Source organism: Marmota monax, unplaced genomic scaffold (genome assembly GCF_021218885.2).
Source record: "Marmota monax isolate L192 unplaced genomic scaffold, Marmota_monax_Labrador192_F-V1.1 WCK01_AAM20220418_F8-fsc00201, whole genome shotgun sequence".
Classification (NCBI taxonomy): Eukaryota; Metazoa; Chordata; class Mammalia; order Rodentia; family Sciuridae; genus Marmota; species Marmota monax.
Window position 1 is genome coordinate 969,013 of NW_026695150.1, and position 24,960 is coordinate 993,972.

At 35.9% G+C, this 24,960-nt stretch overlaps 1 protein-coding gene and 1 non-coding gene across 9 annotated transcripts in view; both read left to right on the forward strand.

Annotated features, from left to right (window-relative positions):
• Zcchc2 (zinc finger CCHC-type containing 2) overlaps nucleotides 1-24,960 on the forward strand; it is a 57,914-nt gene that overhangs the window by 25,912 nt on the left and 7,042 nt on the right. For 7 of the 8 annotated variants that reach the window (XR_006848143.1, XR_006848146.1, XR_006848147.1 and 4 more), the window contains exons 6-13: nucleotides 4,805-4,899; nucleotides 7,243-7,326; nucleotides 9,382-9,439; nucleotides 11,805-11,940; nucleotides 13,440-13,504; nucleotides 14,101-14,195; nucleotides 18,545-18,673; nucleotides 22,939-24,432. Coding sequence is in view for 2 of the 8 variants with exons in the window: in XM_046428183.2 (XP_046284139.1) it covers nucleotides 4,805-4,899; nucleotides 7,243-7,326; nucleotides 9,382-9,439; nucleotides 11,805-11,940; nucleotides 13,440-13,504; nucleotides 14,101-14,195; nucleotides 18,545-18,673; nucleotides 22,939-24,432 (2,156 nt within the window). In the remaining 6 variants the exon portion in view is untranslated. The remainder of the gene's footprint in view (nucleotides 1-4,804; nucleotides 4,900-7,242; nucleotides 7,327-9,381; nucleotides 9,440-11,804; nucleotides 11,941-13,439; nucleotides 13,505-14,100; nucleotides 14,196-18,544; nucleotides 18,674-22,938; nucleotides 24,433-24,960) is intronic. The other variant, XM_046428185.2, reaches the window with a different exon arrangement.
• On the forward strand, nucleotides 22,310-22,382 carry Trnaa-agc (transfer RNA alanine (anticodon AGC)). The gene has a single exon. It is a non-coding gene; the product is annotated as a tRNA-Ala (tRNA).

Consider the following 24,960-nt stretch of genomic DNA (forward strand, 5'->3'; position numbering starts at 1 on the left):
TGGGAGTAAACAACCAGAAAGGGGGAAATGGGAATGAACAAATAGAACAGAAAACCTAAAATTTTAAGTGGCATTTAAGCTTGAAAGGGTGCTCAAATCAGAAATGTAACAGAAAGCATGAAGTTTTTATTTAACCTGTTGAATATGCAAAGATCAGAAAGCTTGGCAGATACTCTTTGGTAATGATGAGCATAAATTGGTAAAAATTCAGGAAAGCATTGGGCAATACAAAATTTAAATCAGATAACCTCTAAATAGTTATACTCCTGGTTATTTACCTCACAGCTCTATTTCCACTAATGATGAATGTTCAGAGATGGTTACTATGGTATATTTTGACTTGAAAAAACCAACAAACAAATGTTGATACAGACTTGGTTACAATAAAATAATAAAAGATGAGGGAAAGTAAAATAGTAAAGGGCATGTTTCTAGGGAAAAAGAAGAGAGTAGAAATAAGTAGAAGCATTGTCTCCTGGGTCACTGTTGAGAGGGGCCTGGCAGAACAGGTGAAGCTCTCAAGGGTGCTGGAGCCCAAATGGGAGCACAAGGGCTCTGCATAGGGATTTCAAGGGAGTAGTGATGACAGCAAGAGGTAGTTTGGAGAAGAGGATTTAAATAAATATATTGAGGATAATGAGAATCAGCTTGCCTCCCCCACCTTTGGCAAAAGGAATTATATAGAAATGTAGAAAACCAGAATGAACTAAAACAAACAAACAAACAACAACAACAAAACAGAATGAACCCTGGAAAGTGGTTGAAATTGAAGTTACTAAATTCATGATATTTAGTATCTGTAGATACAGAAGTGCAGTTGTGTGCGTATATGTGTGTGTGTACACCCACGTTTTCCCCAGCCCTGCCCATTGAAATTGTCTGGAAACCGCAACATTCAGTAATGATAGTGGTGCTCCAGTCTCAACTTCTCCATACCATTCTCCATTAAAAGGAATTTGGGTTTCTTGGAGGATAAGATGATTGTAAGGGATTAGGAAAAAAAATATGAGATAAGCCTGTTGTACAAAAAGCAAGGAAGTGCTCAAAGAATGATATGGATTTATCAAAAGAACACAGAACCAGCTTGAAAGACTTAACAGTGGTCAGATCTGGGGCAAAGAGAACATCACAACAAATAACAATAGTAACATTGAATAAAATAGGAAACTGAATTTCTGTTGAAATAAATAATAAATGAATCCGTTGAACATTTGACAAGTAAGATATTGACATTATCAAAGTCCTCTCATACTGCTTTCCCACAAAATAATGCTCATTAATTATAAAGAGAGAAAGAATAACTTTATATAGAGTGAAGTAGCCTGACAGACTACTTCAAATAAATTTAATCAGTTGTGTGTCAATCAAAATTGTCTGCCATATGATCAGCTGCAGCAAAAGAGCAGCCTCACTTCCATGATCGTCATGCATGAATCTGACCAGACACACCTATATTAAGAATGCTCCACAGAACACCCGGCCTGTTCCTCCCAGCCAGAAGAGCGTCAGGGAAGACTGAGGACAGGAGAGGGGCATGATAGCTGGATGTAGCACAGGAATCTGAACTTAGTCATTGAGATAAAAAGGACACTTAGGAGTCAATTTGCAAGACTTTCATCAGGATTTGAGGATTAGAAGGTAATAATTGATTAGTGTTAATTTCCCAGTATTGATTATGGAAGAACGTAGGAAATGCTAAATGCTTGCTGATACCATCCCAGGAGTTGAGGCAGCAGATAAACTATTTATGGTCCAGTTTTAAAAAATATATATATATATCTTTGCACTGTGTTTCTAACTTTTCTGTAAGTTTGAGATTTTTCAGAAGGAAAAAAGTAATTATTTCCACACAGAACCACTTGTAGAAATTTTACTTTCTACCAGGACTACATTTAAAGGAGTCATCTCAACAGTAATTCTATTTCGTCTTGTTTTCATTAATTGTCTTGGGACATGGTAACACATCATCAGTACATGTAAAAGATCTCATCTTTAATTCTGCGTAATCTGCTTTTAACTGAACCTTATTTAAATCAGTGTATTATGGTCATTTTAGTTGTTTCATAAATCTTTAAATTACTACAAATAATATTTCAATATCTAGGGATATGTTTAACATGTTTGGATACATTTATCTGTAAGAAAAATTTGCAAAGTTACAATTGTCCAAAAGTTATACATATTTTAATATGTAGTATTTCTGTTACTTCTAAAGAGGTAATAGTATTTTGTACCCTCAGAAGGAAGCCTTGTATCTGTTTCCTACTTCAACAAACAAAACATTCACAATTTCTTCTTTTTGACAGTCTCAAAAAAAAAAAAAAAGACATTCTGATTTTAATCTGTATTTTAGTGACCAATCACATTCTCCTGTCAATAGCTTTTTCAGTCCTTTTCACTTTTTTATTAGCCTTATAAGTGTTCCCTTTAAAGGCAGAAGCTCTGTTCTTATTTCTTTTTGTGTGTTTTTTGGTATTGGCAGTTGAACCCAGGGCCTTGTTCATCATAGGCTTGCAGTCTGCCATTGAGCTACTTCCAGCCCTATCTTTATTTTTAACCATTCAGATATTTTAAAAGTTTATAAAGACAGATTTATCAGTCTTTGATGTTTCAAAATTTTGTTTCCTAAGAAAAACTTTTCAAAGATTACATTTAAAAAAATTTTTTAGTTGTAGATGGACACAATATCTTTATTTTTATTCATTTTATTTTTATGTGGTGCTGGGGACTGAACCCAGGGCCTCATACTTGCAAAGCAAGCACTCTACCACTGAGCCATAACCCCAGCCCCTCAAAGATTACATTTTTAATGTGTGGTTTGTTCTGATAATTTCCCCTTTAAAAAAAAATCTTAGATTCACTTATAGTTGATTTTGGTGTAAGATGCATGGAAGGGGCTGGGAGCAGTGGCACATACCTATAATCCCAGCAGCTCAGGAGGCTGAAACAGGAGGATCGCAAGTTCAAAGCCAGCCTCAGCAACTTAGTGAGGCCTTAAGGAACTCAGTGAGACCCTGTCTCTAAATAAAATACAAAAAAGGGCTGGGGATATAGCTTAATGGTTAAGTGTCCTGAGTCTAATGCCAATACCAAAAAAAAAAAAAAAAGATGCATGGAAGGGATATATATCTTCTCCTAAATGGATAGTCTGAGGTCTTCACAGCTAACATGTTAAGAAGCTTCATTCTCAGTTTGTGAATTTTATATTAGTATATCATCATTCATGTCCCTTAACAATTCATGTAACAGTTGTGGGCTGGGGATGTAGCTCAGTTGGTAGAATATTTGCCTCACATGTACAAGGCCCTGGGTTCAATCCCCAGCACCACAAAAAAGAAAGAAAAGTAACAGTTATAATGGAGGTGAGGAGAAAATAAATAAAAATTATAAATAGGAAATTAATTTATCAGTACAATAGAGATTGATTTGGTTGGTATAGGACGTACTGTGTTTAAGTCTCAGCTAAGCTGTGAATTAGATGAATGGAAATATGGCATTAAAATGTACATTTGGGGTTGAATGGTTTCTGTCATGTCAACAAGTAATCTTATTTTTCTTATTCATGTCATTTTGAGTTGTTTCTGGCTACTTTGATTTTAAATTCAGGTGTAATTGCCACCTGTGGCTATGCATTAATGAGCTCTGGCTTTAGTTCTGCAATAATTTCAGCTCCAGGGCTTTACCCATGTGATTTAAATACATATACCTCAGTGTTCCTTTGGTGAATATGTACTCAGTATTTGGAGACACACCTGGGTTGTCCCTTGGGCTCAGGCCTTGAATTCAGATGTGTCTGTGCATTTTGACCAGTTGTAGCTAGGTGTGGTTCCACCACTGCTTCTGTGTGTGGATCCCAGGCTTAGGCAGTACATTCAGAACTAGAAAGTAGAACTAAAATTTAGATAACTCCTTACTTCAGATCTTGGTTATTTTCCCCTTTCTTCATTTCCCTTTGTGTCTTCCCATTGAATGTTTATTTCCACATTGGAGTTACCAAAAAGCACTTTTGCCTAAATATTCAAGGCAACTTTGACTTATAAAGGTCATCTGTTGTGGTGGTATTTAATGATTTAATGACTAAAGTAAATGATAGGTCAGAAATCTTGGGAGAAATTAAGAATTAAAATTTTTAATAAGCATTAAAAGTATACAGCAGTAACTGAGGGGTATTTGTATTTTGAGTACCTATGCAGTTGATAGTGTTACTTATAACCCTAAGGAATTTGAAGCTGAATAGCTAATTCAGTTTATTTATACGGCATTGAAGTAGGATTCAGATCCAGTTGAACTCTTCATGAGACTATGAAGAAATGTAATGATAAAGTCATTTCAGTTCTGGGCTGTGGTTGTGGTTCAGAGGTAGAGCACTCGCCTAGCATGCATGAGGCACTCGTTCGATCTTCAGCACCACATAAAAATAAAATGAAGATATTGTGTCCACCTAAAACTAAAATAAATAAATAAATATTAAAAAAAAAAAAAAGACATTGCAGTTCTTTTTCTGGGCAAAAAGGCAGGCTGTTTCACCATTTGGGCAGAAGGCTAAAGTGACACTTTTTTTTTTCCCCAGAATTGAAACTTTACCATTAAAAGTGAACCTGTTTAGTAGATCCTTGCAAATTAGTCCTGTTCAATTTTATTTACTCCTTTCCATAGTAAATATATTAGAAAATATTACTTCATGGGGGGAAAAACGCTTTCTGTTCCTTAATGAAACAGCCATATAAAGTCTTCTTTATAGGAAACAGACTCTTTTTTATGTACATACCTGAAATTAACAAATCTCTTTTCTCTTTATATGCAGGCAGCTATTTTCAACTTCATCACAAGCTTTTCTACAGAATCAAAAAGTACACAGCTTTTTTCGGTCCATATCGTCAGACTCTCTGCACAGTCTCAGTAAGCATCGTCCATTCCTTGGAAATTTGAAGGGTTTTTTTGGTTTGGTTTTCATGCTTTACCATGTCACTTATAGTTAAATTTGAGGAATGGTGACATACAAATAAGAAATGTTTGTCATTTCTAATGAATTTTACACTGCACTTTTAAAGAGCATAGTATAAAAAACTAATACTACAAAACAGACTGGTTACCAGGCAAAGCCTAATAATCTCTAAGACTATGGCACATGCCCAGTCTTCAGTTCTTTGCCAGACCTGGCTTACAGCTTGGAAAGATGTGGAGGTGCACTGTAGGGTGTGTTGGCTCTCCTGATGCTGTGACCTTCAGAGCCTCGTAGCTTCTTTGTCTCACTTCCGCTTCATGTTCAGCCGTTTAAAGGCCAGCCATTCCATTATTTTCAGCTAGGTCTTGTTTCATGCAGGCTTTTATCTGTAAAGCCCAGCTCTTGACCCACATTCATCTTCTCACTCTCCTCTATGCCAGGGCTATCACAGGGGTAAAGTCGATTGTTAATCCCCTCTTAAAAACGTTAAACATGGGGTGTGAAATGCAAGCCCCATCTGAACTTCTTGAGCCTGCCTTGGGTCTGTCAGGCTCTAGCTCCATGAAGTCTCAGCACTGTCCAGCATGCCTGCCACTGTTGCCGGGTTCTCTGCTCATTTGTACTCTTGTGTGCATCCGTCACTGTCTATTAAAATCACACCTGTGTTGGACCCAGCTGCACCTCTTCCAGAAAGCTTTTCTGGTTTTTTCTTGTGTTTCTCTGTTTGGTTTTGCCCGTATATTTCAGCATTCATCACAGTCTACTTTGTGTTCTTTATATACATCTTCCTCAGCCTTCCTTTTAAATGAATATTTTGCCGAGAACACTGATATGTACTTTAAAGAATTTCTGCTAAATCTAAGAGCAGCCACTGTATCAAGGAACATTTTTTTCTTTAAATCTTTCCTTCTCCTTTCAACAATTATATTTTTCAGTACCTCTAAAGGTGAAAGAAAATTCACATTTCCTCAGTTTGAGGTGGGTGAAAAATATGATTGGATGTTATAACATCTGGATAAATTTTAAAATTTCATTTATTATTTTGAGTGTGTTTGCGCATGCATGTGCTTTAAATACTTTGAGCATAATTAGCAGTTAGATTTAAAATATGACCCTTTTTTGACCAGTTGCCTCAGACAAGATGCACAACTCCATGTTGAATTTGTGTGTGAATAGTGGCAATGGCTTTTGTTAAAGTTCTGGTCATTCTAGAGCTAAGTAGATTTAACAATCAGTGTTTTCTCCCTGAGCCAGGTATAAGTACTTTTTTAATAAATATCCATCAGTAGCATCTGTTTAATCCTAAAAAGGCATTAGAACACACAGTTAAACTTTTATAGTTCAGATTAACAAGATGCTCAGGGGAGCTTACCCAAGTGAGCAGGGAGGAAGATGGGTGTAAATAAGGAAAAGCTTATCTTGAGGGCCTCGCAGTGTTTGAATTACATAAACAATGCAGATGAGGTTGGCAGATTTTGTTTTAAGGTTATATTAAAATACTGTTGAAAGTACACAATTTGAGATTGTAGGAATCCTTGTCATCACAGTGTTTGTACATGTCTGTGTTGTTTCATGTCTCACTACTGAACATGTTGTTGTCAACATTCACTTGCACAGTTTTAATCGATAGCTCTACCATTTTGCCTCCTACCCTGCCTCGTACCAAAGAGTAACACTCTATAATCCTGACAACTAACTCTGAGAAAGCAGTGTTAAACTGCTAGATGACTTAAAATGTTGAACTCTGGTTTGGTTTTCATGCTTTACCATGTCATTTTATAGTTAAATTTTTATAGTTAGCAGTTAAAATGTGTTCTTTGGGTCAGTGCTCATCTACCATTGCTTGTCACTGCTCTGTGATAGAACAGAAGTTCAGAGTAGACGTTGAGTTTTATAGCAGTTCATTAGTGCCATGGCATTATCGTTGTTTTATAAAATTAACTGTACAACAGTGGATATTTTAAAAAATAAAAACACAAATATTTGAGAGGCGCCCCTTTGGTCCAGTTGCTCATTTTGCACAGGAGCACACAGTAGCTAATACATGTGGTGTGTTTTACTCAGATCCTGTGGTGCTTGAGGAGATAGCTAGTTTCACAACTCCTCTCATAGGTCTGGTGCTTTGTGTCGTGTCCACTTGATTTCTTAGGAGTTCTAACTAGTAGAAATGTTTTCTTCATTGCTAATACTCCACTCACCTCCTCCTTGGGGCAGGGGGAATAATCATTATATTTGTCATCTTTATCTGGCTATTACAATTTTGTGAAGAGTTAATAGTATTGAATTACTTCCTGCAGATAATTTACAATCCTCTCTGAAGACCTCTAAGATACTAGAACATTTAAAAGAAGACAGCTCAGAAGCTTCAAGTCAAGAAGAAGGTAAATGTAGATTCACTAGAATAAGTGATTCTGCCTGGTGTTAAATCAGGGTAGACCCAATTAAGAATCCTGGATCCAGACATTATGGGAATTGGGATGTGACAGAGGTGATGTTACAAATAAGTAGGTAAAGAATAGAGTGTTCACTGAAATGATGTACACACAATTGACTTCCAACAAGCCATATGACATACATATATATACATTCATACATACATACATACATACATACATACATACATACAAATATATGTAATGAGATCCCTACTTACATCATGTGTATTCGGGTGAGTTACAACTTGATTTTCTAAAACTTAAAACTTTTTAATGTTAATCTAAATAGACAGGCTTTCTTGAACAAGGTAGAACATGACCATACATTTGACCAATTAAATAAAAGCTTACAAATGATCAGAGAAACCATACAATTAGAAAATAATCCACAGAAGACGAGATGCTATTAGTAGGATATTTAAAGATAAAAGACTGTGCAGATTATACAATGATCCTTCTAAAAAATTTTGAGAAAATTATCCCAACAGATATATGAGCAAAAGATATAAATAGGCAATTCATAGGAGACTTGAACAGCCATTAAACAGTGTGCAGCCTCACTAGTAGTAGAGAAAATGCAAATGAAAACAGTGATATATCATCTCACACTCATCAAATTGTCAAAACACTTTCAAATCTGACACTGTTAAGCATATTAAGCAGTGGGAACCTTGTACTGCTGATGGGGATGTAAATGGGTACAGGTCTTCTGGACAGAAATTTGGCACAATGTAGTGAAGTTGGAGCTAATTTTATGCTGTTGTCCTATGATTGTAAAATTTGTTGTACAAGTGCTCAAGGAGATGTAGACAGTGATATTTGTGGCACAATTGTTTGTAAGAGCAAATATCAGGAAATTGCCTTAATGTTTCAAATGTTAATGAACTTATAAATTGTGATAGATCTATTCTGGGTTGCAGTTAAAAGGATATTTCTAGTATATTCAAACATGCAGCACCACTTTCACTAGAGTATTCCAACAAGTTAGGTACTAGTTAACTTCTATAGAGGGAGGGAGGTGAATGGTCATATCCTGTCTATGATTTTTTTTTTTTAATTTAAAAAAAACATTGGGATGTGACAGATGTGATGTTACAAATAAGTAGGTAAAGAATACAGGCAGAAATCTCGGATGTGGTTGTACATGGGTATTTATTATGTTAATAGATTTTTTTTTTTAAAGATAGAGAATTTTTAATATTTATTTTTTAGTTTTTTCGGCAGACACAACATCTTTGTTTGTATGTGGTGCTGAGGATCGAACCGGGGCCGAGCGCATGCCAGGCGAGAGCGCTACCGCTTGAGCCACATCCCCAGCCCCATGTTAATAGATTTAAAAATAAAAAAATGTTTGAAATACAGCTAGGTGCATTGGCACACACATGTAAACCCAGCTACTTGGGAGGCTGAGGCAGGAGGATCACAAGTTCAAGGTCACCTTGTCGAGGTGTGTGTGTGTGTGTGTGTGCATAGTTTTTGAAACAATTCATTTTTTATTGATTAAATAAGAGTTTTATGTGAAATTGTTGTAGTTAAAGTAGCATGTCCGTATTAGACTTGTAGTTTTGGATAAGATTGATGTACTGTTAGGTAAAACACATTTGAGAGAATATTTAAGATAATTCAGTAACTTATTATGTCTTGTGTTGGAGGGTAAAGGATATTGAGGAGTGAACCCAAGGGTACATTACCATTGAGCAAACTTTTTTTTTTAAAGTTTGAGACAGGTTCTCACTAAGTTGGCAAGCATGACCTCGAACTTGGGATCTTCCTGCCTCAGCCTCCCAAGTCACTGGGATTACAGGCATGTCCCACCAAGCCTGGCTTACTTATTATGTTTTTGAAAAATTGCTTCTTTAAGATATTTTCTTTATTGGGAAATGCTTAGAAGTGCTGTATCCCATCTGTCAACAGTGTTTCGATAGCATAAATTAATAGCATTATCCTTTTGGATATTTGCTGCAGCATTAGTATAATAAATTAATTTTTCTTCTACTCTAGATGTGTTGCAGCACACCATAATCCACAAGAAACATACCGGGAAAAGTCCCATTGTGAAGTAGGTATCTAATTTCTAAATACATATACTTTTGTATACTTTTAAATTGGTGTAACAATTAATTAGATTATGGATGTATTTGGCTATAATTCTGCTTTTTATTTGGCCCACCTATTCTGTGTTTCCTTTTGTCTCCTTTCTTGCCACCTTTTTTTTTTTTTACAGGATTCATAATTTTTTATACGTTTATTTTATTTTATTGATTGATTTTTATGTGGTGCTGAGGATTCAACCCAGTGCCTTGCACAGGCTAGGCGAGCGCTCTACCACTGAGTCACAACCCCAGCCCCTGTTTTTGTTTTTATTTAAATTGTTTTTCTCTTTAATTAGTCTTTATAGGTATATGTTGTATCCGTATTCTAGTTATGCTAGAGAATTTATTATACATCTTGACTTATTAATGTCTGGTGTAAATTGTGCTGGTATCATTTCCCCAACAATTTGAGGACCTTAGATTACTCTAACCCCTTTTCTTTTCCTGAGTTGTAAATCATAGTTGTCATGCATTTTAATTATCTTTATTGTTTGAAGCCCCATGAAATCTTTTTCCAGTATTCATTTAGATTTTACTATTCCTTTATTCCTCTTTATTCCTTCCTTTGTTTCTGAGCACCCACCTGTGACCATTTTCCTTCCAATTGAAGAACATTGAGTATTTCCTACAATTACATCTGCTAGTGATGCGTGCAGTTAGTTTTTATCGGGGGATTGGGTATAATTTGTCTTCATTTTTAAAAGATATTTTTGTTGTCTATGAATTTCTGGGTTGGCAGTTATTTTCTGTTTGCTTTTTGAAACTATTATTTCATTGTCTTCTGGGCAGATACCTTTGGTCTCTCTCTTATCTTCTCTTCCCATCTCTGATTTCTCTTGCAGATCACATAAAATCACTTAAGAGATTTCCAACTTATATTCCGTTAGTTAAGTGCTCTTTCCTTCAGCCGTGTTCCACAGACTTTATACTTCTCACTCGGGGCCTTTGCTGATTCTATACTCTTGCTTCCTTTTTTTTTTTTTTTTAATTGTAGTTGGACACAAAACCTTTATTTTATTTATTTATTTTTATGTGGTGCTGAGGCTTATCCAAAACTGCATGTACTACATCTTATCCAAAACTACATGTACAGTACCTTGTACATGCTAGATAAGCACTCTACCACCAAATCACAACCTCAGCCCCTTGCTTTCTGTTCTTTGGTAGGTAATTTTAGAAGTTCCCAGTAGCATTGAGCCCCTTTTGCTTATAGTGGCAACCTCATTGGGGTCTTTTGCTATTTCCCTCTTCCTGCTCCCTTGCCTCCTACTCTCTGGGACCACCTCTCAAATAAATTATGTCATTCTAGACTTTGTTTTTGAGGCGAATTCAAACTCATGCTATCTGGCCTTCAGTGTTCAGTTAATCTTATTGTTGCTCTTTTAAAGGTAATATGCTTTTTCCTCTGGTTGCTTTGCTTTTAAGTTTTTCTCATTGTCTGGTTTTTAGCAATTTTCCTATGATATGTAGCTTTCTTTGTATTAATCCTTCTTGAATCAGTTGCTATATATGTTGATTTTTGAGAACTCCTAGCTCTTACCTCTTAAAATTGGTTTTGTGCTGTTCTCTTGCTCCATCTTTTAAGACGTATCCCAAGTCCTTATATATTAGACTTTCTACTATGTCCCATGTCGTCTTTTTAACTTATACTTGTTGTGCATATTGCTTCCCTCTCTGTACTTCAATATATTAACTCAAGATAATTTATTCTTAACTGATTTTCTTCATCTGATGGCCATCCATTGAGTTCATTATATCAGTTTATTTTATGGTTCTAGAATTTAAATTTGTTTCTTTATATTTTCTGGTACTCTTCCAAATCCTCAACCTTGTTCTATTCATTGACCATGTGATACAGACTGAAGGTTCATATCCAGTAATTACATCTTTTGGATTCTCTTTGGGCCTAATTCTATTGTATATTTCTTTGGTTTTCAGTCATTTTTTTTCCTGTCCCTTCTTATGTTGGTTATACACAATACTTAGGACAGTGATTTTCTCCAGATACAGAATTTTGTATTCTCTCTGTTCCCAGCCTTCAGGAGTGCAAGATAACCTCTTTGTAGGATTTCTCAAGGCAGAGCACACATTTATTACTATTATTTTTAGAGACAGACATTAGTAATAAATTAGATATGTACCTGTTTATTTCTTATAGTATACTTATTTCCCTTGAACTTACCACTATGTATTCAAAAAATAAAAACTAATAGGCTAAAGAAAGAGTTACTATAGCTTCTTCATTGAAACGGTATAGCAGGTTAAATTATTGAGGATAAATTTCGTAAACTTTTCACAAGGTTATACTTTCATAAACTTTTCTTTTGATAGCAGTATTGGTACAAGCTGTTCTCCATTGGATGGGCTTACCATGAAATATTCTGAACAGAATGGAATTGTGGATTGGAGGAAGCAAAGCTGCACCACCATTCAGCACCCAGAGCACTGTGTGACCTTAGCTGAGCAGGTACGTAGGGGTTTTGTTTTGGTGCAGTATAAAGTATTATTACTCTTTTTCTGTTTTGTAAGCATTTAGGCAGGAAGCATTCTGGTAGGAAGAAATTAAGGAGGATTTCATTGTTATAGACTTCATGCTTTTATATATGATCTAAGTTCTTAGACTTGAGAAAGTATATTTTAGATAACTTTTATTACATAAAATTAATGCACTTTAATATGACAACCAAAATGTTTATTCTAACTAGAGATGCATTAACTTGTTATATCAAATTTGTTTTGCTCTTTTAAGTAATTATTCACATTTCAGTTACTCTCTTGCTATGGGTGATGTGAATTTTCAAACTGAACTTTCTCATGAGTAGTTGGGCCAGTTTACTGGCACTCATGAGTGTAATTAGGGAACATTTGCTTTCTTAAATGGTTGTGATCAGAGAGCAGAGTGCCCTCAAGTATGTTCAGACCACCACAGATTTGGAGGGAAGTATACATGTGTAAATATGGAACAATCCTGTTCTATCTAGAAAATTGATTCATTAGCCTGATTCTATTTTCTGGCCATACTCAGATCCAGATATTAACTCTTCATGGAATGTGTTCTTATGAACTAAGGCACATTTTGAGAAATTATAAGTTATATCAGTTATGCTTATAAAATAACCTCTTTTCAAAGCCCATCTTATTGTACTTTCCCATCCCCTCTGTCCCAATGTCTCTGTGTTCTCTTGGAGTTGACCAAATTGTGGTTATTAGTTTTATTACACTAAACTTCAGGAGAATACTAGCAAATACCAATCACTTGATTATATTTTATTTTGTACAGTAGTCCCTCCTTATTCACAGGGGGTACACTCCAAGACCTCCAGTAAATGTCTAAAATTGTGAATAGTATCAGACACCATATAGGCTGTTTTTCTCATATAGAGTGCATAGCCATGATAAAGTTTAATTTATAAGTTGCGCACATTAACAACAGTAATAATAAAACAATTACAACACCATGTCATAACAGATGTTATATTAATGTGCTCAGCCTCTCAACTGCTATGGACTGAGTAGTGAATACAGTAAAGATAGGCTGAACAAAGGGATGATGATTTGTGTCCTGGAAGGGATGGAGTGGGACAGCATGAGATTTCACCATGCTTCTCAAAATAATAACTTAGGAAATGTTTGTTTCTAGAATTTTCCATTAATATTTTTGGACCATGATTGATCACAGAAAATGTAACTACAGGTGAGGAGGGACTATTATAATCAGAAGAAAAGAATAGAGATCCATTATAAAAGAAAAAATGGATATTTTTCTCATGATTAATATGAAGTATTTATAACAATATGTCAATCTTAGTAGTTCTGATAGGTAACTTCAAAAATAGGTTGGAAATCAAAATTTGTTAGCATATACAACTATGCAGACATACCATTTTAATGAATGATATCCCAGTAAAAGGAAATCTACATCATTAATAATGTTTAGCTCTGTCTGCCTTTTTTTTTTCCTACTAGCATTCTGCTGAAAAACGGAGTTTATCTTCAATAAATAAGAAGAAAGGAAAGCCACAAATAGAAAAGTAGGTTCAATTTAATGTTCCCATTAATAGAATTGATATGAAGAGATAGTAGCGTTTGATTATGAGCATATTTAGTTTATATGGTCTACATAGTATTTTTTTCTGTTAGGTTTCTATTCATATTTTAAATTCTGGGCTCAATTTTTTTTGGTTGAAAATATCAGCATATGTAGGTGATAGAAGTAAATCTGTTGTCAAATATTATGTTGATTTGTACTCATGGTGGCCAGCTACTTGGGAGGCTGAGGCAGGAAGATCATAAGTTCCAGACCTGCCTGGGCAACTTAGCAAGATCCTGTCTCAAAATTAAAAAATAAAAAGGTCTGGGAGTACATCTCAGAGGTAGAGCCCTTGCTTAGCCATGTGTCAGACCCTGGGTTTGATCCCTAGTATCGGGAAAAAAATACTATGTAGAGTTTAGAGGGGCAGAACTCTCAGAACTAATGATGCATTTTACTTGTAGTTGGATTTTTTTTTTTTCTTGCTAAAACATCTTTCAATTACAACAAGTCTTGGGAAATTTTAGGAATATTGTACTTAATATATTTAGTAGAGAACCTTATAAAAAATGGTAGTAATATGTACATTTGGCTTAGGGAGAAAATTAAGAAAACGGACAACAGACTGAATTCTAGAATAAATGGTATTAGACTCTCCACTCCTCAGCATACCCATGGTGGTACTGTGAAAGGTAAGAAAAGTTTTTTCTTTCAATTCTCATCTAAATATTTTCAACATGATACTATATTATATTAGTTGGTCTTAAGCTGCTGTGTCAGATCCTAATATTATAATTTACCTTGCATTGATGTATATAGCAATTTCCAAATTAAAGTGTTTTGAAATTATTGGGATTAATTTAGGGACTATAAACCAGACATGGAGGTAAACATTTCTTGCCATCCTTATTAGGACTTACCATTTACTCTTCTTCTGGTGGTAGCAGTCACCCAGCCTGTTCCTTCCTCAGGCCAGTTCTACACCAGAGCAGACAGAGGGCCTACCATCGTGGAGGGTCTTTTCTACAGCTTTGCAAGCCACCCTCAACAAAGTCTGGGCATGTTCCTATCTAAGTCTGTTTTTAGAATATTTTTGACCTTTTTTTCCATGACTTAGTAACTGCCTTTATGGGACTTTTGAGGAATTCTCAACCTCAGATTTTTTTTTTAAGCTAGATTTGTTGTGGTTTTCACTTACCCACCATTATTTTATAGTCTTTCTATGTTTAGATTCGAGGTTCATTTTACTGAGAAGTCCCCTTCTGTTAATTCATTGATTACTTTTGTGTGTTTTCCTTATCCTTACTGTTAATGATAATAGTAAAGATTGAAAAAAGAGTAAAAGCCCACAGATCACTAGAAGAATATATTGTCCAAGTGTGCACTTAACATATTTACTGACTGAACCCACAAATAAGAATTTTTGTTTTTAAATTTATTTTAATTATAACACATTCAGATGTGATGCAGCATAAATAATAAGAGTGTATTCCTAAGTGAGGCATATAGATATTTGTATAGAGAGAATAAATAGTGATGAAAGAAAAATAGAGTTTTCTGCCCCTCTAAACTCTACCTTTTGAGTCTACAGCCATCTGCCAACTCACTGAATTGGCCAAACTGGGGAAAAAGTGGTATGGGAAAAATCCATCTTGTCTTTATGAGGATCCAGTTCCAGGAACGCACTGCAGCTCTTTATTCTCTGAGAGTCCCTACAGTGATGCAGCTAAGGGCAGGAGGAAAAAGCTAAATAAGGAAGGCAGTAGATGATCTGGAAATAAGATATCTCAGTAGATGACTGGAAATCTACCAGGCCTCCCTGTCACTGTTCCCTCCTAGCTTGTTTTCTGCACTGCTACCACATAGACTTTGGGTCATTCTCCTGATGAAATTTCTGTCAGATACATGCCCCTCCAAACCATCATGCTGCCTCAGCTCCCATGGTTTGAGAACTCTTGCTCACCCAAGGAGAGCTGCTGCTGCTTGCCTTTGTAGCCTCCTATTTTCAGAGAAAAAGTTCATAGACATTGACCAGAAGCAGCTGTGGTTGTGGATCTTGTATCCCTTGTTTCTTAGATGTGTGACTTTTCTCAAATGGTAGTTTTTGCTTTGGTAAATAGGGAATAATGCTGCCTCACTAGGTTATAAGATTAATAATCTATTAAAGCATTTTACTGGTACTGAGTACCTAGCTGTTCAGTAATTTAGTTTCTTTTTCCTCTGCTAATAAGTTAGAAGAAAATATACATTTTATAGGTTATTAAGAACTTTGTAACAACATCCAAATTTCAGTTCTTTTTCCCTTTACCAACCATAGAATTTTTGAATAAGCCAAACCTTATTTCATTTTGTCTTGTATATATGTCACTGACTCATATGTATTTACATTTACAGTGTTATTATGAATAATGTATACTTTGGACAGCTTGCCTCATTGGTGTCAGTTGTATGTCAACTCAGACTTAAAAAACAACTCTATATTAATTTCTGTTTGAAATATTAGGATTCCAAAAAGGAATTATCTTGAGGCATTTGGTAAACTGAAGATACAGTTGAAATTTTTTCCCATTATGGAACAAGAGCTAATAAAATGTAGATGCTATACTGGGTCCTTGTGATTAGTAGATTGCTAATATCTTTAAATAAGCAGTATTACTTAAAATATATATTTTTAAAAATTTAGTTTTAAAATTTTGATCCTATTTTGAGTAATAAACCATCCACATCACTAATTCCCAAATAAGAACAGTATAAAGATTCCTCACTGCATTCTTCCATGTTGTCTGCTCCCAGGAAGTAATCCATGCTATATAGTTGTCTGTGTTTATTTATAGTGTTTCTTTTTTTTAAACTTTGTTTCACTTAAGAGATACATGCATTACTCAGAGACCATTAAGAACTCTTACTGTTCATCATCATCCCAGTGTTTCTCCTGCCCCACTCTGTTGCTGATTATAAATAAAATGTTTGGCCTCTCAGTTTCTTTTACAAGCTTTAGAATGATCTAAAGGTCTTCAACTTCTTAAATAATCCAGAAGATAGATGTGGTTCAAACACCTATGGTTTATATAAATGGTTCTTAACTCTTAACAAACCAGTTGTTCAGAATTACCAATAACCAGAATTTTTGTTAGAGTAATAATGTAAAGTATTGTGGTGGTGGTGTTCTGCCTTCTTGATCATGTGTAAGACCTTTTTTATCATTTGAGACATGATGGCAAATTTAAAAGTTTGTATCTATTTAAAAGGGCAATTTGTGGCATATTCTTTGACATAATTGTTTCATTCTTCTGTAGCTTCTGAATCTCGAGAGGATCACATAATTTCTGACTATAAAAGTTCCCAAGGTTCTGCACAAGTCTGAGCACTTTCTGAATCATCAGAAAGAAAAAATGCTTTTATTGCAATGAATTCCTGTATTTAGTTCTTTGAAAACCGCAGTTTAATATATGGCAATTTGATAATTAGAATATTCACTAGCAAGTACAATGTAAAGGAAATTATGTTATAAATCTCATTTAGAGACAGTGAACTATTCATTTTGTTACCTGCTGACTTTGAAGTATTTATATGCAGATTTTCCATATATATTCCATCATTTATAGGTTTCGTTTTCATGAGTCCAATTTAATACAAAGTTGTTAACCACTATGGCACATTCAATTGTCTTTCAATCTTTGGTGTTGACTTTGACTTGAATCCATTTTTTTTTTAGTCAAGTTATAACTAATAATTCAGAGAGCCTGTTATTATGTATAAATATGTCAAGATTGCTTTTTTTTTTAAATTATTACCTGCCCATATAATCCTCTGCCACTTTTCTTGTAGCCTGATGAAGTTTTATAAATTTTTCCCTTGGCAATTTGCTGTTTAAGTTATCATCCAGAAGGAATTAGCTGCATGTACATTCATAATGCCCTTATTTTTCTTCAATATTCATCCAACATTTGAGTGGCTGGGCTAGGCTAGATCATCTGGGAACAATCTTAACACTGTTATAAATGGATCTCCTTAAAAAGATGCAAGGTAGTCAACTAAATTGCCCTTTACACAAATAGTGTCTTTTCTCTGACACAGCATTTTGCCAAGTAATTAATAACCATTATCTTTGGTTCCGCCAGGTTGCAACAGAAATGATTTGCTCATCTGTAGTTCTTAAGGATACTCTGGAGTTGCTCATATGGGAATTTATACACTAAACATGTATTTTGTATTTGCTGTAAGGTAGAAACTATGCAGGCCATTAGATTTATAGAAATGAATAGGACAGTTCCCTAAGTCTGGCTAGTATATGAATGTCTAATACCAGCTACACCAGTAATCTTTCCTTATGTGTCCAAAACGGATATAGCTAGTTGATTATGGAAGAATCTATACCCACTCCTATCCCTGATATAGTCCTGGCCTTTGGGTGAAATTTAGAGGCTACCTAGTCTACTAGATGGGAAGCTTTTTTATTTTTTTAAGTAATGGGGCCTTGTAATTTTTACTGAATAGGCTTTCTGGAAGTCTACTCTGTTGTTAAAAGGACTTTCTGACAAGCTATGAGAAATTATCATATCTAGACTTAGAACGTGGCTCAAAGTGGTATTATTGGGCTGAGGTTGTGGCTCAGTGGTAGAGCACTTGCCTAGCACATGTGAGGCAATGGGTTCAATCCTCAGCAACACATACATACATACATTCATACATACATACGTAAATGAAGTTATTGTGTCCTTTTATAACTAAAAAAAAATTTTTTTAAGTGGTATTATTGGATAGACCCTACAAAAACCTACAGAGAACCTTAAATTCTGATTTTTTTGTGTGTGTCCATAGATTGACTTGTTCTTTTATGCCTTTTTAAGAGTATGTTTATTATTTTCAGTTAAAACAGTCACTTAATGATAAATTTTTACCTAGGTCAAAAATAAACTTTTTAAGTAGAAAAACTGAAAAACATATACATTTATAGCTACACATAATTTCTAATGATTTAATTTGAAATTTAATGTAACTACTTAACATGATTTTTTTAAAGTAGAATTATTATTTTTAGATGTGAATTTGGACATTGGATCTGGACATGACACATGTGGAGAAACATCTTCAGAGAGTTACAGTTCTCCGTCTAGTCCACGACATGATGGAAGAGAAAGTTTTGAAAGTGAAGAAGAAAAAGACAGAGGTTTGCTTTTAGGATGGGGTAATAGAGAGAGGTGGGGTGGAGGGAAATTTTTATTTTCTCTTACAAAGAATTTTTTGTTCTATAAACCCCATTATCAAGTTTAAATTTGTTATGAAGGAGATGTTAAAAACCATTGCCTTAGAATTTCCTAGCAATGTTGATTTTATAGATTTATTTCACTGCACATGAAATTGAATAGAAGACAGGATCATAACAGTATGTAGTGTTTAAAAATTAAAATTGTGTGTTAGGTGCACTTGTATTTATACTTTAATGTTTTTATGTTTGATTCTTTTATCATAAGATGTCCTTCTTAGTCTCTAGTAACAATTTTTGTCACAGTCTCTTTTGTCTGATAATGATATGGCCACTCCAGGTCTTTCGGAGGTACTACTTGCACAGTACCTATTTTTAATTCTTTTAATTTAAACCTATGTGTGTGTTTATTTATTCATTTATTCATACATACATACATACATACATACATATCAGGAATTGAACCCAGGGGTGCTTAACCACTGAGCCACATATCCAGCCCTTTATATATTATATTTGGAGACAGAGTCTCACTAAGTTGCTTAGGTCCTTGCTGAGTTGTTAAGGGCTGGCTTTGAACTCCTGATTGTCCTACCTCAGCCTCCCAAGACACTAGGATTACAGGTATGCACCACCCTATTTTTCTTTAAATCTGAGATGTGTTTCTTGCATACAATGTAGCACTTAGTTCATGGTTTTTATCCATTTTGTTGATCTTTATCATTTGATCTGAGTTTTTAGTCCACTTATGTTTAATGTAAATACTGATACGATAGTTAACAATTGCCATTTTACTATTTGTTTTCTCTGTGTATTACATTTTCATTTCCTCCTTGCACAGATACTCAGCCAGCCAACAGTGAGAACCTGAAGACTTCTTGGGTCTTTTCTGGGAATCTACATAGCCCATAGGCATGAGCATAGCTTTCTACCATTCCCAGTAATATGAGAAGGCTTTTCAAAGCCTCCTGTGGACATTTCATTCCCCAGTTTTTCAGTTTTAATGACTTTTTGGTTAGTTTCCTGTTAGCCCCAACTGGTAACTGCCTCAGGCAGCCACATTGTTAAGTAGTTAACCACTAATAAATTATGACAAGTGTCCTGTAGATAAGAGACCATTTAACACAGAGTGAGTACTAGTCGCACAGACAAGTCACACATTGACAGTTTTTTAGTGATGGGACTTTGGAGGAACACCAAACATAGGTTCTTTCTAGAGATGGCTATGCTACTAGTTTTTTTTACCAACCATAATTGAGGACCTATTAATCTACAGGGCTATTTCAGAGCTGGAGAAAGAGATGGGATTAGGGTAGGGCAAAGTAAAAGGCCATAAATCTCTCTGTTATGAGATTCAGCTATTTTTTCCCCCTTGGGTAAATGTTCCTCAGATTGCCGCAAGCCTTTTAGTTAATTTCCATGGTTCTAAAAAGGTTCGATAGTTTTTACAGTGGTTCTTATTGCTTTTATAGTGGGTCATTGGAATTTCTTAGTCTACCATTCTGGTTTGAAAGTAAGATCTTAAAAAAACACATTTAATAGAGGATGTCATTCTTTGGAAAGGGGTGGCTGTTGGGGTTGAACCTAGGGTTGCTTTACCACTGAGCTACATCGCCCCATCCCTTTTTATTTCTTATTTTGAGATAAGGTCTCATGAAGTTGTCCAGGTGGCCTTGAACTTGGCCTCCTGAGCAGCTAGGATTATAAGTGCACCTCCACACCTGGCTGAGGATGTTGTTATTTTTGTACATGCTGGCAACATCTAATTATTAACATCTTGGTCCTAGCGTGTAACCCCTACTGGGGTGGGGGGCAAATTCAAGTGATTTCTCTGTGGTGATCCTTAGATCCACTGTTTTAAAAAGCTAAGTCCTTTCTTGTTTGAGCAGTGTGTAGTTCTCTGGGACGTTAGCTTCTATATTGCCGGTCCAGTCATATCTTAGGAGCTATGCTGTGGTGTTGTGATTCTACCACTGGTTCTATTAATCTGAGTCAATATTGTACTTCTGTTCTGTAGCTTCCTCACAAAAGAACAAAACGAAAATAATTTCACAGAGCTATAAGAGAAATTTTTATGCCTTCCCCAGAATAGACAAACTTATATTATGTTTCATTGCATACTGTGTTTGGTTCTGTTGGTTGTACAAATAATTTTGTGATTCTTTAGCCCACTCATCAGATTTGACTTGGTTGTCAGATACTTGGGTAACTTTGTAGCATTCCTTTCCTGTCAACAGATAGTGTAAGTCAGTCGGCCTGTGTGAAGGAACATGGCCTTTTTCATATAGGCTCAGTTGTTAACAAATAAAAAAAATGAGCCTTTCTTAAATGAAAGAATCACTTAGGGCTCTCTCTACCCAGGGGAAATATACATTGTGATGGAGAGTTTTGATCATTTTTAGAAGTTTTAAGTACATGCAAAGGTTGCTTTAAAAATTATGTGCCTTTGTTCTTTCTGTTGGTCATTGTGAAGTTTTGCTTGAGACTATGCTTTCCAAAGTCAGTATAAAAGAGGAATAAGGCCTAGTCTAAATATCTAGATGAGTCTTTACAATGCTCAGAAAACTACTTGGGACCATTTAAAATCATGGGGCCATTTGCTATGACTTAAGAAAATTTAAACAAAGCTTAGTTCATACAGAAATTTCACTGACCGGTCCAGCTTCTTTTGGACTTCATTTTTGCCCTTAAATCTGCTAATGGGATAATATTGATATAATGCCTGAAATAGGTTCTTGATTTGGGGAAACTCTTTGCTTTGCAAAGCTTGGTAAGAAATACCCCAATTATTAACTAATTAGGGGATATTTATGCTAGGACCATTCATTCACTAATTGAATGTTTTCTCTAATATAAATTAAAGTAGTTCAGTTAATAACACTTTTGACATTTCTCTGTCATTAAGTACCAAGTGCAATTCAGCTTATATTTATGAACAGAAAGTTTTTTAAATGGGCACTACATGTAATTGAATGGTCTGTGTATGCATCAATGCAATATCTGGGCTCATGATGTTTAAGCATTGTGAATTCAATATCATCTTATGTCCCCCTTATACCAAAAGCCTGGAAATCTAGGAATCTAGACCAAATAGTTCTGTGTGTAAGCATAAAAGTGATGCAGTAGTGAAAACAAGTGCAGTATAGTTTTTTTCCTGCCAGTTTGCTGTTTTGATTTTGGGGAAATGGCAGTACATCCATATTTGCCTTGTTTCTTGTGTTGTAGGATATTCATTTTATGACTAATAGTGGCTTTAAATTTTCTTTTCTCCATTGAAATAGTAGCCTGGCACGGTGGCACATGCCTGTAATCCCAGTGACTTGGAAGCTAGAGCCAGGAGGATTGCAATTTCAAAGGCCAGCCTGTGCAACTTAGCAAGACCCGGTCTCAAAAATTAAAAGGGCTTGGGATGGAGCTCAGTGTTAAAGCACCCTTGGGTTCAATCCCTAGTGAAACACACACACACACACACACACACACACACAAAGAAATATATAGTAGCAAGAGTATTCTTTAAAAACTCTTTCATTCTCTACCTTTAGATGTTTGAGTTAAATATTATCTTGATTGAGGTCATTTAAAAAATAATCATTTAGGGCTGGGGATATAGCTTAGTTGGTAGAGTGTTTGCCTAGCATGTATAAAGCCCTGGGTTCAATCCCCAGTACCACCAAAAAAAAAAAAAAAAAAATTTATCTGAGACAAACTGAAGATCTTGGGTTTGACAGTGCAGAATGTGAAAAAAGTAGATTGCCTAAAACTGATTAAGGTTAAAAATAGCTAATACTTTTCTTAGTAATAAGGTGATAGTAAATAAATGTCTGCATTTTATACTGGGCTTCATTCAGTCTCCAAATAACCTTTTGATTTATTATTTTGCTTATATCTCCATATTTTAAAAATAAATCCATAGAAAGACAAAATGTTTTTAAAAGGTCATTTTGGACAGTCAGAACAGGTGATAGAGGGACATATTTTATACTTCAGAGCTAACATTAGATATACTTAATTTTTATTTCTATCAAGAAAGATTTAATGGGCTGGGGTTGTAGCTCAGTGGTAGAGCACTTGCCTAGCACATGTGAGGCACTGGGTTCGAACCTCAGTACCACATAAAAAAATAAATAAACAAAATAAGGGTGTTGTGTCCATGTACAACTAAAAATATATTTTTTAAAAAGATTCCAGTTATGCTTGGGTTAATATATATTTGTATTTGTTTTCTTTAGACTCGGACAGCAATTCTGAGGATTCTGGGAATCCATCAACAACCAGGTTTGCAGGTTATAGTTCTGTCAACCAGACTGTCACTGTCAAGCCACCTGTTCAGATCGCTTCACTAGGAAATGAGAATGGAAACCTTTTAGAAGATCCCTTGAACTCGCCCAAGTATCCACATATTCCTTTTATGCCAACTTTACACTGTGTCATGCACAACGGTGCCCAGAAGTCTGAAGTTGTCATTCCTCCACCCAAGTCTGCAGATGGCAAAACAATAGGGATGCTTGTTCCTAGTCCTGTTGCTATTTCTGCAATAAGGGAATCCACAAATTCAACCCCTGTTGGACTCCTAGGGCCAACAGCTTCTACTGGAGAATCAGAGAAACACCTTGAATTGCTGGCTTCCCCTTTACCTATTCCATCAACCTTCCTTCCACACAGTAGTACTCCTGCTTTGCACCTAACATTTCAGAGGCTAAAATTGCCGCCACCACAGGGATCTTCTGAGAGTTGCACAGTTAATATCCCACAACAACCAACTGGAAGTCTGAGCATCGGATCACCAAACACTGCCTTTATTCCTGTTCATAACCCTGGTAGTTTTCCAGGATCTCCTGTGGCTACTACGGACCCCATCACAAAATCTGCATCCCAAGTGGTAGGACTAAATCAAATGGTGCCTCAAATTGAGGGAAACACAGGGACAGTCCCTCAGCCTACCAATGTGAAGGTAGTTCTTCCAGCAGCTGGTCTCTCAGCTGCACAGCCACCAGCTTCCTACACCTTGCCAGGCTCTCCCCTTGCTGCCAATGTGTTACCCACCCCAAATTCCAATGTGCTCAACACAACAGCCACTTCTGCCCAGCCAGCAAGTGCAGGCATCAGCCAGGCCCAGTCCACTGTTCCTCCTGCAGTTCCTACCCACACCCCAGGCCCTGCCCCAAGCCCAAGCCCAGCTTTGACACACAGTACTGCGCAGAGTGAGAGCACATCCTACATCAGTGCTGTGGGGAACACGAACTCTAATGGCACAATAGTGCCACCACAGCAGATGGGCTCGGGTCCTTGTGGTTCCTGTGGGCGAAGGTGCAGCTGTGGGACCAACGGAAACCTTCAGCTAAATAGTTACTATTATCCCAATCCAATGCCCGGACCAATGTACCGAGTCCCGTCGTTCTTCACTCTGCCATCCATTTGCAATGGCAGCTACCTCAACCAAGCACATCAGAGCAATGGAAACCAACTTCCTTTTTTTCTGCCTCAGACTCCATATGCAAATGGACTGGTGCATGACCCAGTCATGGGGAGCCAAGCCAACTATGGCATGCAACAAATGGCAGGATTTGGGAGATTCTATCCCGTATATCCAGCACCCAATGTAGTTGCCAACACCAGTGGTTCGGGGCCCAAGAAGAATGGGAATGTCTCATGTTACAATTGTGGTGTAAGCGGACACTATGCACAGGACTGTAAGCAGTCATCCATGGAGGCCAATCAACAAGGTAATCACAATAACTCCCAGAGGACTTGTTTTTGAATTCACCTGTTTCTCCTTCCTTCCTTTTCTTGATCATGTGATTCTGTTGTAGCAGAAAGATCTGTTTGTGTGTTCATTTACAGATGTGTTTTCAGTGACAAATTATAAATTGCAACCAGAAAAACCTAGTATAGACCCAGGTCACACAGAACCCAAGGAAGGTCAAAGGAATTTATTTCCCAATTAAGGAATAAACTCTAAAGGCACTTTTCAAGGAATATAGCAGGAATTTGAATTATATAACGTTAAATCTCTTATCTATGGCACTTTTTTAAAAAAATACAATCCTGTTTCAAAGAGTAAGCAAAAATGTTTAATACTGAAAAACTAGAAAATAAGCTAGTCATCTGACATGTAAGGTTTTTAGTAACTGTTCAATATCTGCGTAACCAGCTGACCTCGTGTGTATGCCCAACAAATGTCTAAGAAAAAGAAATTCAGATTCTACTGCATTTTAGAGCAACAAAATAAACATTGGTTTGGGAATAAGGGA